Source organism: Mytilus trossulus, chromosome 10 (assembly GCF_036588685.1).
Source record: "Mytilus trossulus isolate FHL-02 chromosome 10, PNRI_Mtr1.1.1.hap1, whole genome shotgun sequence".
NCBI classification, from domain to species: domain Eukaryota; kingdom Metazoa; phylum Mollusca; class Bivalvia; order Mytilida; family Mytilidae; genus Mytilus; species Mytilus trossulus.
In genome coordinates this window covers 7777136-7791989 of record NC_086382.1, presented here as the reverse complement: position 1 = coordinate 7791989, position 14854 = coordinate 7777136, and the positions used below count along the sequence as shown (strand labels likewise).

General features: G+C 32.7%; 2 protein-coding genes across 2 annotated transcripts in view; one reads left to right on the top strand and one right to left on the bottom strand.

The window, feature by feature from the left end:
- LOC134686803 (1-acyl-sn-glycerol-3-phosphate acyltransferase delta-like) overlaps positions 1–14854 on the bottom strand; it is a 31230-nt gene that overhangs the window by 12451 nt on the left and 3925 nt on the right. The window contains exons 3-6 of the mRNA XM_063546588.1: positions 13417–13584; positions 12006–12159; positions 7804–7906; positions 2640–2715 (exon numbers count right to left, since the gene is read on the bottom strand). Coding sequence (XP_063402658.1) covers positions 2640–2715; positions 7804–7906; positions 12006–12159; positions 13417–13584 — 501 coding nt within the window. The remainder of the gene's footprint in view (positions 1–2639; positions 2716–7803; positions 7907–12005; positions 12160–13416; positions 13585–14854) is intronic.
- Positions 6565–14854, top strand: part of LOC134686800 (tyrosine--tRNA ligase, cytoplasmic-like) — a 338438-nt gene continuing 330148 nt past the window's right edge. Inside the window, exon 1 of the mRNA XM_063546584.1 lies at positions 6565–6616. The gene's annotated coding sequence lies outside the window, so the exon portion shown is untranslated. The remainder of the gene's footprint in view (positions 6617–14854) is intronic.

Below are 14854 nucleotides of genomic sequence, written 5' to 3'. Positions count from 1 at the left end.
CAAAATTTGCGGTCGTATAAAAATTGAACCCAATTTTTTATTCACATCCCCCTTTCCCTTATTCCAAAACTAATTTCAATTAAAATATTCTAATGGAGTTTGCAACAATTACTACTCATTTAAATACATCATAAAATATTAAGATGTAAAAAAACTGCTTGTTATCACTGAATGGTAAAGATTATTTAAATTTACCAGTTGGTAGTAAAAAGTGAATTTACATTGTATATTGTATATAACAAAGATTTAAGTTGATTCTGGACAAAGAAAGATAACTCCAATTAAAAAAAATTCTTGCAGATATTTCTTGCTTACTATACTGGACAAAGAAAGATAACTCTTAATTAAAAAAAAATTTGCTATTTCACAATATTGTGAAATTAGATATTTCTTGCCATTGCACAATACTGTGCAATTGAAAAGACTTGCTATTGCACAATACTTAATATAATAATTTTAGATCCTGATTTGGACCAACTTGAAAACTGGGCCCATAATCAAAAATCTAAGTACATGTTTAGATTCAGCATATCAAAGAGGCCCAAGAATTTAATTTTTGTTAAAATCAAACTTAGTTTAATTTTGGACCCTTTGCACTTTAATTTAGACCAATTTTAAAACTGGGCCAAAAATTAAGAATCTACATACACAGTTAGATTTGGCATATCAAAGAACCCCAATTATTCAATTTTTGATGAAATCAAACAATGTTTAATTTTGGACCTCGATTTGGGCCAACTTGAAAACTGGGCCAATAATCAAAAATCTAAGTACATTTTTAGATTCAGCATATCAAAGAACCCCAAGGTTTCAATTTTTGTTAAAATCAAACTAAGTTTAATTTTGGACCCTTTGGACCTTAATGTAGACCAATTTGAAAACGGGACCAAAAATTAAGAATCTACATACACAGTTAGATTCGGCATATTAAAGAACCCCAATTATTCAATTTTGATGAAATCAAACAAAGTTTAATTTTGGACCCTTTGGGCCCCTTTTTCCTTAACTGTTGGGACCAAAACTCCCAAAATCAATACCAACCTTCCTTTTATAGTCATAAACCTTATGTTTAAATTTCATAGATTTCTATTTACTTATACTAACGCTATGGTGCGAAAACCAAGAAAAATGCTTATTTGGGTCCCTTTTTGGCCCCTAATTCCTAAACTGTTGGTACCGAAACTCCAAAAATCAATACCAACCTTCCTTTTGTGGTCATAAACATTGTGTTTAAATTTCATTGATTTCTATTCACTTTAACTAAAGTTATTGTGCGAAAACCAAGAATAATGCTTATTTGGGCCCTTTTTTGGCCCCTAATTCCTAAACTGTTGAAACCAAAACTCCCAAAATCAATCCCAACCTTTCTTTTGTGGTCATAAACCTTGTGTCAAAATTTCATAGATTTCTATTAACTTAAACTAAAGTTATAGTGCGAAAACCAAGAAAATGCTTATTTGGGCCCTTTTTGGCCCCTAATTCCTAAAATGTTGGGACCAAAACTCCCAAAATCAATACCAGCCTTCCTTTTATGGTCATAAACCTTGTGTTAAAATTTCATAGATTTCTATTCACTTTTACTAAAGTTAGAGTGCGAAAACTAAAAGTATTCGGACGACGACGACGACGACAACGTGATAGCAATATACGATGAAAATTTTTTCAAAATTTGCGGTCGTATAAAAACTTAACACTGAGCAATGAACCATAAAAATGAGGTGAAGGTCAAATTCAATTTGAGCGACTGACATATAGATCATAAAATAATTCCATACACCAAATATAGTTGACTTATTGGCATATATAGTATAAGATAAAAAGGACCAAAACTCAAAAACTTAAATTTGACCACTGAACCATGAAAATGAGGTCAAGGTAAGATGACACATACCAGTGAGACATGTACACCTTACAATCATTCCATACACCAAATATAGTAGACCTATTGCATACAGTATATGAAAAACAAAGAAAAATGCAAAAACTTAACTATAACCACTGAACCATGAAAATGAGGTCAAGGTCATATGACACCTGCCAGTTGGACATGTACACCTTACAGTCCTTCCATACATCGAATATACTAGACCTATTGCTTATAGTATCTGAGATATGTACTTGACCACCAAAACTTAACCTTGTTCACTGGTCAATCAAATGAGGTCAAGGTTAAGTGAAAACTGTATGACGGACATGAGGACCTTGCAAGGTATGCACATACCAAATATAGTTATCATATTACTAATAATAAGAGAGAATTTCACATTAAAAAAAATCTTAACTTTTTTTTCAAGTAGTAACTGAACCATGAAAATTGAGGTCAAGGACATTGGACATGTGACTGATGGAAACTTGGTAACATGAGGCATCTATATACAAAGTATGAAGCATCCAGGTATTCCACCTTCTAAAATATAAAGCTTTTAAGAAGTAAGCTAACACTGCCGCCGAGCCACCTTAGCCGTGCCACCATAGCCGACGAAACAAAAGTTGCAAGCTCGACAAAAATTAATGTTTAAAATAAAAAATTATTGTAATTCAAACAAAACAAAATCTATAAAGAATATATCAATATACAAAAACTTATCTCAAAATCTGACAGAGACCTATAAATGAAACAGTACATTTATTATACAGACCTTTTCTTTAAATAAATCACGTAACCATACTCCTAAATCTTCTTCTGAATCTGGCAGGTTATTTATCTCATGTCGCCTTAAAATAAAACAATAAAAAAACAAGTTTAGTATATGGAGTATAGAATTCAACATAATTAGCAAGCAGGATAGGGTTATCATTATCTGTAATAGATTGTAACTGATTAAATTTTTCAAGTAATCAAAACTAAACTGTTATCACAGAGATATGTCTCTCTTTTTTGTAATCTCTATAATGCAAATGTTGAAATAAACAAGAATGTGTCCACAGTACACGGATGCCCCACTCGCACTATCGTTTTCTATGTTTAGTGGACCGTGAAATTGGAATAAATTCTTTAATTTGGCATCAAAATTAAAATGATCTTATCAAAGGGAACATGTATACTAAGTTTCAAGTTGATTGGACTTCTACTTTATCAAAAACTACCTTGACCAAATTAAACCTGAAATTTGCACTATCATTTTCTATGTTCAGTGAACCGTAAAATTGGAATAAATTCTCTAATTTGGCATTTAAATTAGAAAGATCATATCATAGGGCATATGTATACTAAGTTTCAAGTTGATCGGACTTCAACTTCATCAAAAACTACCTTGACCACAAACTTTAACCTGAAGCGGGACAGACGGACGAACAGACAGACGGACAAACAGACAGACGGACGGACGAACAGATGGATGAACAGACGGACGGACGGACGAACAGACGGACGGATGGACGAACAGACAGACGAACAGACGAAACGCACAGACCAGAAAACATAATGCCCCTCTACTATCGTAGGTGGGGCATAAAAATAGCAACATGTAAGTGTAGCAAATATTCAAAGTCAATGAATTATGACTAAAGGTACATGGCTAAACAATCTCCATACAAAATACCATTGACTTATCATAAGTAGTTCTATTTAAACATTTAAACAAACCTAAACACTAACTAATACATGTAAACTAAGCAAAATTTCAAAGTCAATTAGCCATAACTGAGCAGGAGGGTAAAAAAAATCCATGGAAATGAGATGTGCCAATGCTTATACAACTGAATACCAAGTATCATTGACCTACCACCAATGGTTCAAAATAAGCTTGACCTAATCACAAAATAATACATTGTTGACGCAGCCGTCGATACGTACACCAGAAACAGCATACCTATGTCTCGCTTTTTTACTCTGTCAAGCAAGACAAAAATCTGTAATCATGATTTAATTGATTTGATCATAAATTATGATGTAATCATCAATTACATTTATAAATATAAGAACATGTGGTATGATTGTGAATGAGACACCTCTCCATCCTAGTCACAATATATATGTTCCAGACTGTATGAGTATTTGGACCGTACGCGTACGATCTGACTAATATTAAGAAGTTGGTCAAGTTTATTACATACAAATGTATATAACAGATCAAAATAACTTATATCTCAAATGAATATATAAAAATTTCAATTATAGTAATTGAAATAAAAACTTAATATTTTGAATTTTAAACAAATCATACTTATTAAATCTGTTAATCTCCTCTATCAAGCATGTCAGTAATTCATCAATTTCAGCCAAGTATGCTCATTGAAACTATCGGAAGTAAATATAATGTGGGAGGACAATTGTTGAAGAATATTTAGGAACTTTACCAAAAAATGCACATGCAAAGGAACATGCATGAAAAAACTTGCATAAAAACACATGCATGAAAATGTAATAAAAATATGACGTTCCTTGTGGAAGCATGTGTCACCTTGGGCCAGAGTAACACAAAAGGATTCACGGATAAACAAATACTGTGGATTAATTTATTTTCTTGGGTATCAATTTTCGTGGATAGAGAAAAAAAGACGTTTCGTGGTATACGTAAATTCGTGGATCGCTGATTACAACAACAAAAAATTAAATGCGTCATTCGTGGATTTCTTTTTGATTTAGCAGATCATATAACCTCCTTGGTTTGATCAATAATAAAACAAAACAAAGTGTTCATTGATAACTTCGATTACAATAATGGACAGAGACAACTAATTATTTGTTTGTTTTACAAATAATTGAATTCTATAAGGCATCAAAAAATTTATGATTGAAAGCTCATTTCCCTTATCACAATATAATAAACAGTGATAAGGTGTGAAAATAAATGTTGCTGTCATAAACAATATTACCTACGGGCAATATCGCCGTACTTGATAATCCTATTGATTTTTAATCAGTGGTAAACCAAACTATGACACGGTAATTAACAACTTGCAGTTATTTTCTATGAACAGTTTCAATCAATTTTAAAAAGTAAATTATCACTGATATTCGATATATTTATTATAGATTGAATCAAAATACTTGTATCTTCTTTCAATAAAAAACACGTGTTATGTTACAATGTTTATCCCTAGTCAACACTATATACTAGAACTGCATAACATAACCAGAAATAAACATCCGACTCCATACACATTTCTCGTGATTATTCTTCGTTGAATTCTTAAATTCGTGGTTCGCTGTGACCCGCGAAACTAACAAAAATTGGTTTACCACGAATAAAAATGAATCCACAGTATTTAATTTCAATTGTTCGCTTATTCACTTTATCCATCTTATTGTAATAATAACCATTTGTATAAATAAGGGAGCTACCATTTGATTTTTTTGGGGGGGCTAGGATGAAAAATTTTGTCCTGCATTTTTTTTTTTGCAAGTGTCTCATCCTGCCTTTTTTTTTCTTCTCAAAACTCCTGTCCTGCCTAATTTTCATCCTAGCCCCCCCCCCCCCCATAAAAATGGTAGCTCCCTAATAATAAGGATTTTGAAAATATTTGTTTAATATTTGTTTAAGTTTAAATTTATCCCATATGATCCCAAAACATGTATGGTCAGCAGTGGACCGTACGCCTATACTCATACAGTCTGACTTAATGAGTATATGTATACGGTCCAGACCATACACGTATGGTCCAAATACTTATACAGTCTGGAACATATATATATATATATGTAAAAGTAAACCATTATAGGTCAAAGTGTGGTTTTCAAAAAAGACCCTTGGCTCACACAGAACAGCAAGCTTTGTATATAGGGCCCCAAAATGACTAGTGTAAAATTGAGAATGAAAATGGGGAATATGTCAAAGCAACAAAAACCCGACCAAAGAGCAGATAACCCTACTAAAACTTTAAACAAACAAAAATGTGAGAATGGAAAGACGGAGAGACAGAAAGTCAAGTGTAAAACTTAATGCTCCAATATCATACGGTGGGGTCATAAAGTATTTGGCATTCACCATTCTTCCTTGAAATATCTTACTAAAGTCTACGAGTTCAATGGGCTTAGTTCTTAATTTTATTTTTTACACATATTTGAGTGTTGTACTTAAGAAAGAAAACACACTTTTACACTCATATTTCTACTTAATTCATCTTAATCAATCAAAAAACATGGAAGAAATGCAAATTTGTGTTTAGAAAATTTCTCAATCCACCTTTGTCTTTAACTGAAATTGTACATAAGAGCATTAAGAAATTTATCAGAAGAGCAATCTAATTTGTTTGTCACCACACATTATATATATCTAACACACAAAAATGACTGATACGCCATAGCATAAAAACAATTGCTTTAAAACTTAGATATACATTTCAAAAAGCCTAAAACCATCAATGTTTGCAATTATAAAATATAATTATAATTTATAAGTATGCAATCAAGAATAATCATACTTTATCCATACAGACCTTTTGAATGTATGGTTAGATTAGGAAGACAAGTTGCCTAAAGGGATATTATAGCATTTATATTTTGTGTATGTAACATGCTGCATAATAATATTATACAAGATTGCATTCTAATCCATTGATCATAATCCATTAATTATGACAGATCTTGTACAATAACAGTATGTACATGTAATGGTGTATGTACAAATAAAATATATACAAATAGTGGTATACAGGAGAAAACTTCATTAATGTAAGTACTAATATGTAGATTACATGTAAATTTATAAGTATGCAAAAAAGAATAGTGAGATAAATTAGATGCCTTTACTGAAAATTAGTGTTAATGAACTTTCTCTATGTATATGCCTGTCCCAAGTCAGGAGTCTGTAATTCAGTGCTTCTCGTCTGTTTATAATTTATTTGAAATTGTTACATATTTCTTTTTTCGTTCTTTACTGTACATAAATTAGGACATTAGTTTATCTTGTTTTAATTTTTTTACATTGTAATTTTGGGTCCTTTTATAGCTGACTATGCGGTATGGGCTTTGCTCATTTTTGACACTATACTGTGACCTATAGTAATCAATTTCTGTGTCATGTTGGTCTCCTGTGGAGAGTTTTCTCATTGGCAATCATACCACATCTTCTTTTTTCATATTAAATCAATGGCACTTAAAATAGCTAAAGACAAAATTCTACTATCCTGCAATAGAAAATGAAAACAACACAAGGATGTTTAAGAATAGATATAGTTGAAGAGTTTAATGACTAAAAGTACCTAAACAAATTTATTTAAAGTCGACTTTGCCTTAAAGAGTTGAAACCTTAGTTTCTTTAAAATTTTTAAATTTAAAAACAGACAATTTAAAAAAATATTTGTTATAAATCATGTTAGTACCGAAGTACTGAACTTATGATACCCTTGAGACTAATAGTCTACCAGCAATCAATTCTATGCTGTAAAAAATGAAAAGCAACATGTAGTTAATCTAATGCATCCAAAGCATAATGGCAGTAAATAATACCAACTGATATGTAATGATATCTTATAAGTTGAAGTCATTAAAAACGTTAGGAGCACTCACCCCTCTTCCTTATAACCAACAAATCTGTTTTTTGGTAAATTTCTTAGATTTTTTACTGCAGTGCCCCCCTCCCCCATCACCCCTTCCCCCTCTTTTAAAAATCATAGTATCACAAATGTAGAAAATATAATATTTTGGTTGCAAGATTATCATGAATCATTCTCAATGATATACCTAAAATATCTCATCTTCTAAAACTTGGTTCAATTGACAAAACATCATTTTGGAGTAGGCTTATTTGAATTTCTTTTAAATGGATATAGGAAGTTGTGGTATAAGGGCCAATGAGACAACTCTTCAGGTATGCATTGTTCCAGTCAAGCTTACCTAATTATTCTCCCAAAACTTACCTTATTCTCATATGTCCAATAATTTTCTTCCCTCTTAATACATTCATCAATGATGGCTCAACATCACCTTTAAACTCTAAAGTACAGTCATACACAGCATTTACTGTAAATAAATAAAAATATGTATCTACAAAAAACATGTTGGAGTATGTAATGTTATCATGGTTATGGATGATTAGGATTTGCGCAGGTAAAATATTCCTTTATGAAAAATTTACTCCACCTGACTCCTCAACTATTGCAATTTTCCTCTACCTCAGAGGCGGATTAAAGGTTTACATGTATGTCCTAACTTTCGAAATATAAACCATTTCTAAAAAAAAGGGGGGGGGGGGGGGGTTAAAAAAAATCCTTCATTTAACAATTTCTTTCAAAACTTCCATAATTTCCATAATTTTCTTTCAAAATTTCCATAATTTCCAAAATTTTCTTTCAAAATTTCCTTAATTTCCATAACTTTCATAATTTTCTTTCGAAAATTAAAAAAAAATGATTTTCTAAAAGGAAAAGGAAATTATGAAAAGAAAATTATTGGTTAGCTGGAATTTTTAAATGGAACTACAGGTTGCACTTTGTAAATAGAGCTGTTTCTCAAACCTTTTTTGAAGAGATATACATGTATCTTGATATAATAGTCATTAACAAATATAAATAGCTGCAAATTTCAAACGAAACGGCTACTCGCAAAATAAAGTACCGGAAAAATAAGTTGGTTTACAGTATATCATGTGTATCTTTTTATTTTATTTGAACATAAGAAAACAACTGTGTCACCAGCCCAGTAGCCAATACATCAGTACTGGCAACAACATATGGACAAGGTGTTATTAAAAGAAATGTTTAAAGGGCTGAAATAAAATCAATTGTTTTATTTTGAATTTTGTACTATTAAAAAAGCAAGGTCACAAATTGTGAACCTACATATTCTTGAATAGGGCGCTCTTTACTTAAAGTCATAGTTTTTCATTTTACTTTAAATCTATTTTTAGTATCTATGATATCTGAGGTCAGATAAATTAAAGAAAGGTCAGAACAACTTCTGATATATAGGTCAAACAGGGTGTCGTGATAATAAAGGTGTTGTGACAACTCTATCTTATATGTCATCATAAGGTCAGGACAACTTCTGATATATAGGTCAAACAGGGTGTCTTGATAATAAAGGTGTTGTGACAACTCTATCTTATATGTCATCATAAGGTCAGGACAAACATCTTGACACAGTAAGCTTGTTTGAAGATTTCAGCACACTGATCTACTTTTATTATCATGTACTTTAAGTTATTAGTAGTACATACTTTACTGCATCAATTGGGCATTTCAATAATTAATGCCTCTTCAGATCAAACTATTAGAAAATACAAAAAGCTAATACAAAAGATGAAGAGCTAATAAACATGCTAAAACCAAAATGGGCAAACATAAAGCTGAACCTGTACAAGGCAAACATACAGCTGAACCTGTACAAGACAAACATACAGCTGAACCTGTACAAGACAAACATACAGCTGAACCTGTACAAGACAAACATACAGCTGAACCTGTACAAGACAAACATACAGCTGAACCTGTACAAGACAAACATAAAGCTGAACCTGTACAAGACAAACATAAAGCTGAACCTGTACAAGGCAAACATACAGCTGAACCTGTACAAGGCAAACATACAGCTGAACCTGTACAAGGCAAACATACAGCTGAACCTGTACAAGGCAAACATACAGCTGAACCTGTACAAGGCAAACATACAGCTGAACCTGTACAAGACAAACATACAGCTGAACCTGTACAAGACAAACATACAGCTGAACCTGTACAAGACAAACATACAGCTGAACCTGTACAAGGCAAACATACAGCTGAACCTGTACAAGACAAACATACAGCTGAACCTGTACAAGACAAATAAAGCTGAACCTGTACAAGACAAACATACAGCTGAACCTGTACAAGACAAACATAAAGCTGAACCTGTACAAGACAAACATAAAGCTGAACCTGTACAAGACAAACATAAAGCTGAACCTGTACAAGGCAAAGATAAAGCTGAACCTGTACAAGGCAAAGATAAAGCTGAACCTGTACAAGGCAAACATAAAGCTGAACCTGTACAAGGAAACCTGTACAAGGCAAACATAAAGCTGAACCTGTACAAGACAAACCTAAAGCTGAACCTGTACAAGACAAACCTAAAGCTGAACCTGTACAAGACAAACCTAAAGCTGAACCTGTACAAGGCAAACCTAAAGCTGAACCTGTACAAGGCAAACCTACAGCTGAACATGTACAAGGCAAACCTACAGCTGAACCTGTACAAGGCAAACCTACAGCTGAACCTGTACAAGGCAAACCTACAGCTGAACCTGTACAAGGCAAACCTACAGCTGAACCTGTACAAGACAAACCTACAGCTGAACCTGTACAAGACAAACCTACAGCTGAACCTGTACAAGACAAACCTACAGCTGAACCTGTACAAGACAAACCTACAGCTGAACCTGTACAAGACAAACCTACAGCTGAACCTGTACAAGACAAACCTACAGCTGAACCTGTACAAAGACAAACCTACAGCTGAACCTGTACAAAGACAAACCTACAGCTGAACCTGTACAAAGACAAACCTACAGCTGAACCTGTACAAGACAAACCTACAGCTGAACCTGTACAAGACAAACCTACAGCTGAACCTGTACAAGACAAACCTACAGCTGAACCTGTACAAGACAAACCTACAGCTGAACCTGTACAAGACAAACCTACAGCTGAACCTGTACAAGACAAACCTACAGCTGAACCTGTACAAGACAAACCTACAGCTGAACCTGTACAAGACAAACCTACAGCTGAACCTGTACAAGACAAAGATAAAGCTGAACCTGTACAAGGCAAAGATAAAGCTGAACCTGTACAAGGCAAAGATAAAGCTGAACCTGTACAAGACAAACCTACAGCTGAACCTTTACAAGACAAACCTACAGCTGAACCTTTACAAGACAAACCTACAGCTGAACCTGTACAAGACAAACCTACAGCTGAACCTGTACAAGACAAACCTACAGCTGAACCTGTACAAGGCAAACATAAAGCTGAACCTGTACAAGGAATCTGAGTTATGCATGAGCCATATACATTTCTAACCTTACGATGATTAAGAAATTTCATAAGTTTATTTTAATAAAACACAATCAACATTTTCCTACCAGTACCTGCTATTAGGCTAATCATTGCCCTGGGGAAAAACAGTCCACCAAAGAAACATTGACCCAACACATTTGGTGCAATTTTACTGTAGCAGATTTTGACCATGGATTTGACTTCAGTGATGCTTTAGTACAAAATATTGGAAAACCTACAACCTTATTCAATTGTTAAAGAGCCGATTAAACTGAAAGTCAACCCAAACATCTGGGGCCAATAGACAACTTTGAGTTCGATGCATTTCCGTCAAAAACTCTGATTTTAGTGAACGCCATTTGTGCGTTTAGGGGCGTCGTCACTTCCATTCCAATGTTGAGCGAGTGGTTGGAAAACTATAATTCAATATTGTACGAATTATTCTGCAAATTGAATTCTCAAAATTACAATCAGCACTGCTGTCATTAGGAAATTGTCATTAAGTACCTACAGAACAACCATTCTTTCTAGTTTATACTGCACAATGACGATCACTAAGATGCTTGATGAACATTAATAGTGTAGGGATACAGACGACCCCCTCTATCTGGTAAATGACGTCATAAAGGCGCGTATAATTGAGGATTATTTTCCGGTGACGGATGAACTCAAAAGTGGTCTATTTAAAGACAAGCACAATCCATTATACAATATTTTATCCCCAGCCTCATTAGGGTGTCCAATGCATGAATCCTATTACAACATGTTATCCAATGCCTGACTCCTATGTTACCATGCTGTCCAAAGACAAATTCCTTTGACTCAATGATGTTATCCATAGCCTGACTTCATGCTGTACCATGTCTGAGTTACTAAATGCTAATTCAAAGTCAATAACTAATCAAAATTGGTTTCCCACAAATAATAATAAACCAGTGACTTTTTTCACAAAAACTCTTGCAATTAAAATTGATCATTATTATGTTATACTGAAATGTATATGACTTATGAGTATTTTCACTCTTAAGATTTTTTGAAACAAGAGTTGCAGCAGTAATGACTATAGCATGTATAGCACTGCTTACCTTTCCCTTTCATTTCTTGCATAGAATAAGCAAAGCCTTTAGTTATAGGTAAGAGATGATGTTTGAGTTCAGGATAGCCTTTCTGTCTGGCCACTTCACAACTGGCTTCGTGTTTCTCAGGTGTGTATCTGGTTCCTTCAGGAAAAAGGAGCAACTAACAAAATACATATTCATTAAATAACAGTTCACATACAAAATAAAACATATATCTTAATCCTTTAAGCTCCCATTGAATTTTTACTATCTTTTTAGTTTTCCAATCATATAATTTTTGTAGGACCTCCAGACAACTCCATATCTTATACCCAATCTACTATATCCTGTTTATAATTAATTTGATCAGCAATGATCAGTGAATGTAATTTGCATTTTAGTGAAAGGACCAGAAAAAAATCTTTTTTTTTCCAGTTCACTGTTGACACTATTTGTTAACCTAATCATGCTAATAGACATTGTAAATTTCTGTTTTTCTATAAAATAGCATAATAATGCATAAATTTCAATTATGAGTAAAGCTTAATTCTAATATGACATGCTTCTTTAGCTTTGTAAACAACAATGTGATAAAATTCTCTATAAAATATACTAAGCGCAGACTCAGAGATATACATAATAATGGATGTTACAATATACTTCCCGCGTAAATCTACATGTATTGGAACCTATTTGCAGACCCTTTGCTGATTTAATTGTTTTAAAAAGTGCATTTAAAAAAAAGACAAATAACTTTTATTCTTATTCCTATGCATAATAAAAAGAAGTAATGCACAAGAGCTCGGGAAAATCAACAGAATAAAAATAAAATAAAATTTTGCGAAAGTCTATTAATCTTTTTGGCGCATTTAAGTCATTTCAAAACATGACGTCATACAAATGAAACCGCTTAAGTGGAAAGTTTTCTGTTACGTGAACCATCAGAATTCTTAAGATATTGTATTTAAACGGACTTTTGAGGTAGGTTTTGTTTTATTTTCTATTCTATTGCATTATTCGCATGTTTACTCATTTCAGCAAGTCAACATGGCGGCTCCTTAGTTAAAAAATGTCAACTTTGGATTTGACGGAAGCTTACGAGAAAAACGTGTTAATGGCAAATGTTGGGTTTGAGAATTTAATGAATTAAAAAGATTTTTTCTAGCAGTTATTCACAAAATAACATACGTAAGCTACATATTTATAGATATTTGAGCTATATCTAACAGGGAGTAAAAAAGAACAGCCACCGTACAGCATACCCACCCTCGCTTCAGTTTTTTAATGACCGTATTTGTCCTATTAGAATCGAAATAATTCATGGAAGCCATAGATTATTGCTAACGCTCAGGATAAAATTCGAATATCACGGCCCAGGCCATGTGTAAATTTCCAATAATCTATGGCTTCCATGAATTATTTCTTAAGCAGTATTTACCGTAAACCAGTATCCATCAGGGAAGGCAACCAGTTCCTTGACACCATCATGGATACGTTTTTTATCTTTGTTCCAGTCTCTCTTTAAGAATATACTCTCCACAAAAATCCAGGACCAACCCATAGTAGGTACGAATCGTAGGGATTCCTTGCCATATATCTTTGTTCCCTGAAGAATATTTAAAGGGAGATAATTTAAATTTCCTACATACTTCAAATTTATACTAAGTTAAAAAATTAATATACTACAACTAGTAAGTAAGATTATATGAATCAAGTTTGCCCTAAAATAAAGTGAGAAATAGTTGTCAACTGCAGACAGAAAACCAGCAGAAAAACACTTAAGAAAGAGCAGAAAATGCAAAAAGTTAATATTTGGAAAGAATGTACAAGCATCATAAAAATACAACTGAAAGATCAGTGTGCTTCCCATAGTCATATATAGCATCTTTGGTTTCTCTGTAATCTTTTTTAACAAAGGTTTTTGTATTTTGCAACAATTTTTAATTTTTGGGTATGGTACGTGTTTAACAATTCAAGTTGGACATTTTAATTGGATTAATGATTTTCATTTATTGACATGGCTTCTTCTTGCTTTTTAGCAGCCTATTAACCAAAAAAATAATTTTCATATGTGTTTTGTAATATTTTTCTGAGTTTTTCAGTAGTAAAGATATGGAATATGATTTAATTATTCTCTCATAGTTACATAAATAAATATATATGTTTTCCTCTGAAGACTTTTGTTCAAAAGTGACATATGAGGTTTTGAACCCTCTCTTTAAAGTACCGTATAGCTGGTTATTTTCGCAGGGTGTAAATTTTCGCTTATTTTCGCGGATAGAACAAAATCGCCAAAATAAATCCCACCAATTTAAAAGTGTACATGCAAAGGTTATGTTAAAAATGTTGAATCCGCCAAAAAAATAACCGCCAAATTTTTTCGTATACCTTATTCAATGAAAATCGTGAAATTTTACACCCGCGAAAATAACACCCTATACGGTATCTAAAGTAGCTGTTTGGGAAGCATCATCAATTTTTATCAGTGGAATATCAATGGTACACAAATTGAAATACATGTAGCACTGTACATTTAAATGTATATTCAGAATACAACAATAGGTATAGTTGATTTGTTGAGTTATAAATTAATTAAATATATACATAACAATGACTTTCCATACATGCAACATAAATGATATTGATAATTTCCTTTTAAACAGAAAATTAAATCAAATCAAAATACAGTTTCATAGCATAAACCAACTGGCTCTTTTAATAAAATGAAATTTCTAATACTAATGGGGAGGTAGTTGAAATAAGAAATGTATGGATGCTAAAATTCATATGAGGAAAAAAAAATTATTGCATCTTTTCACACATGTTGTCAAGAGAAAATGCATCAAATCTGTCAAACACTTAAGCAAAAAATATAA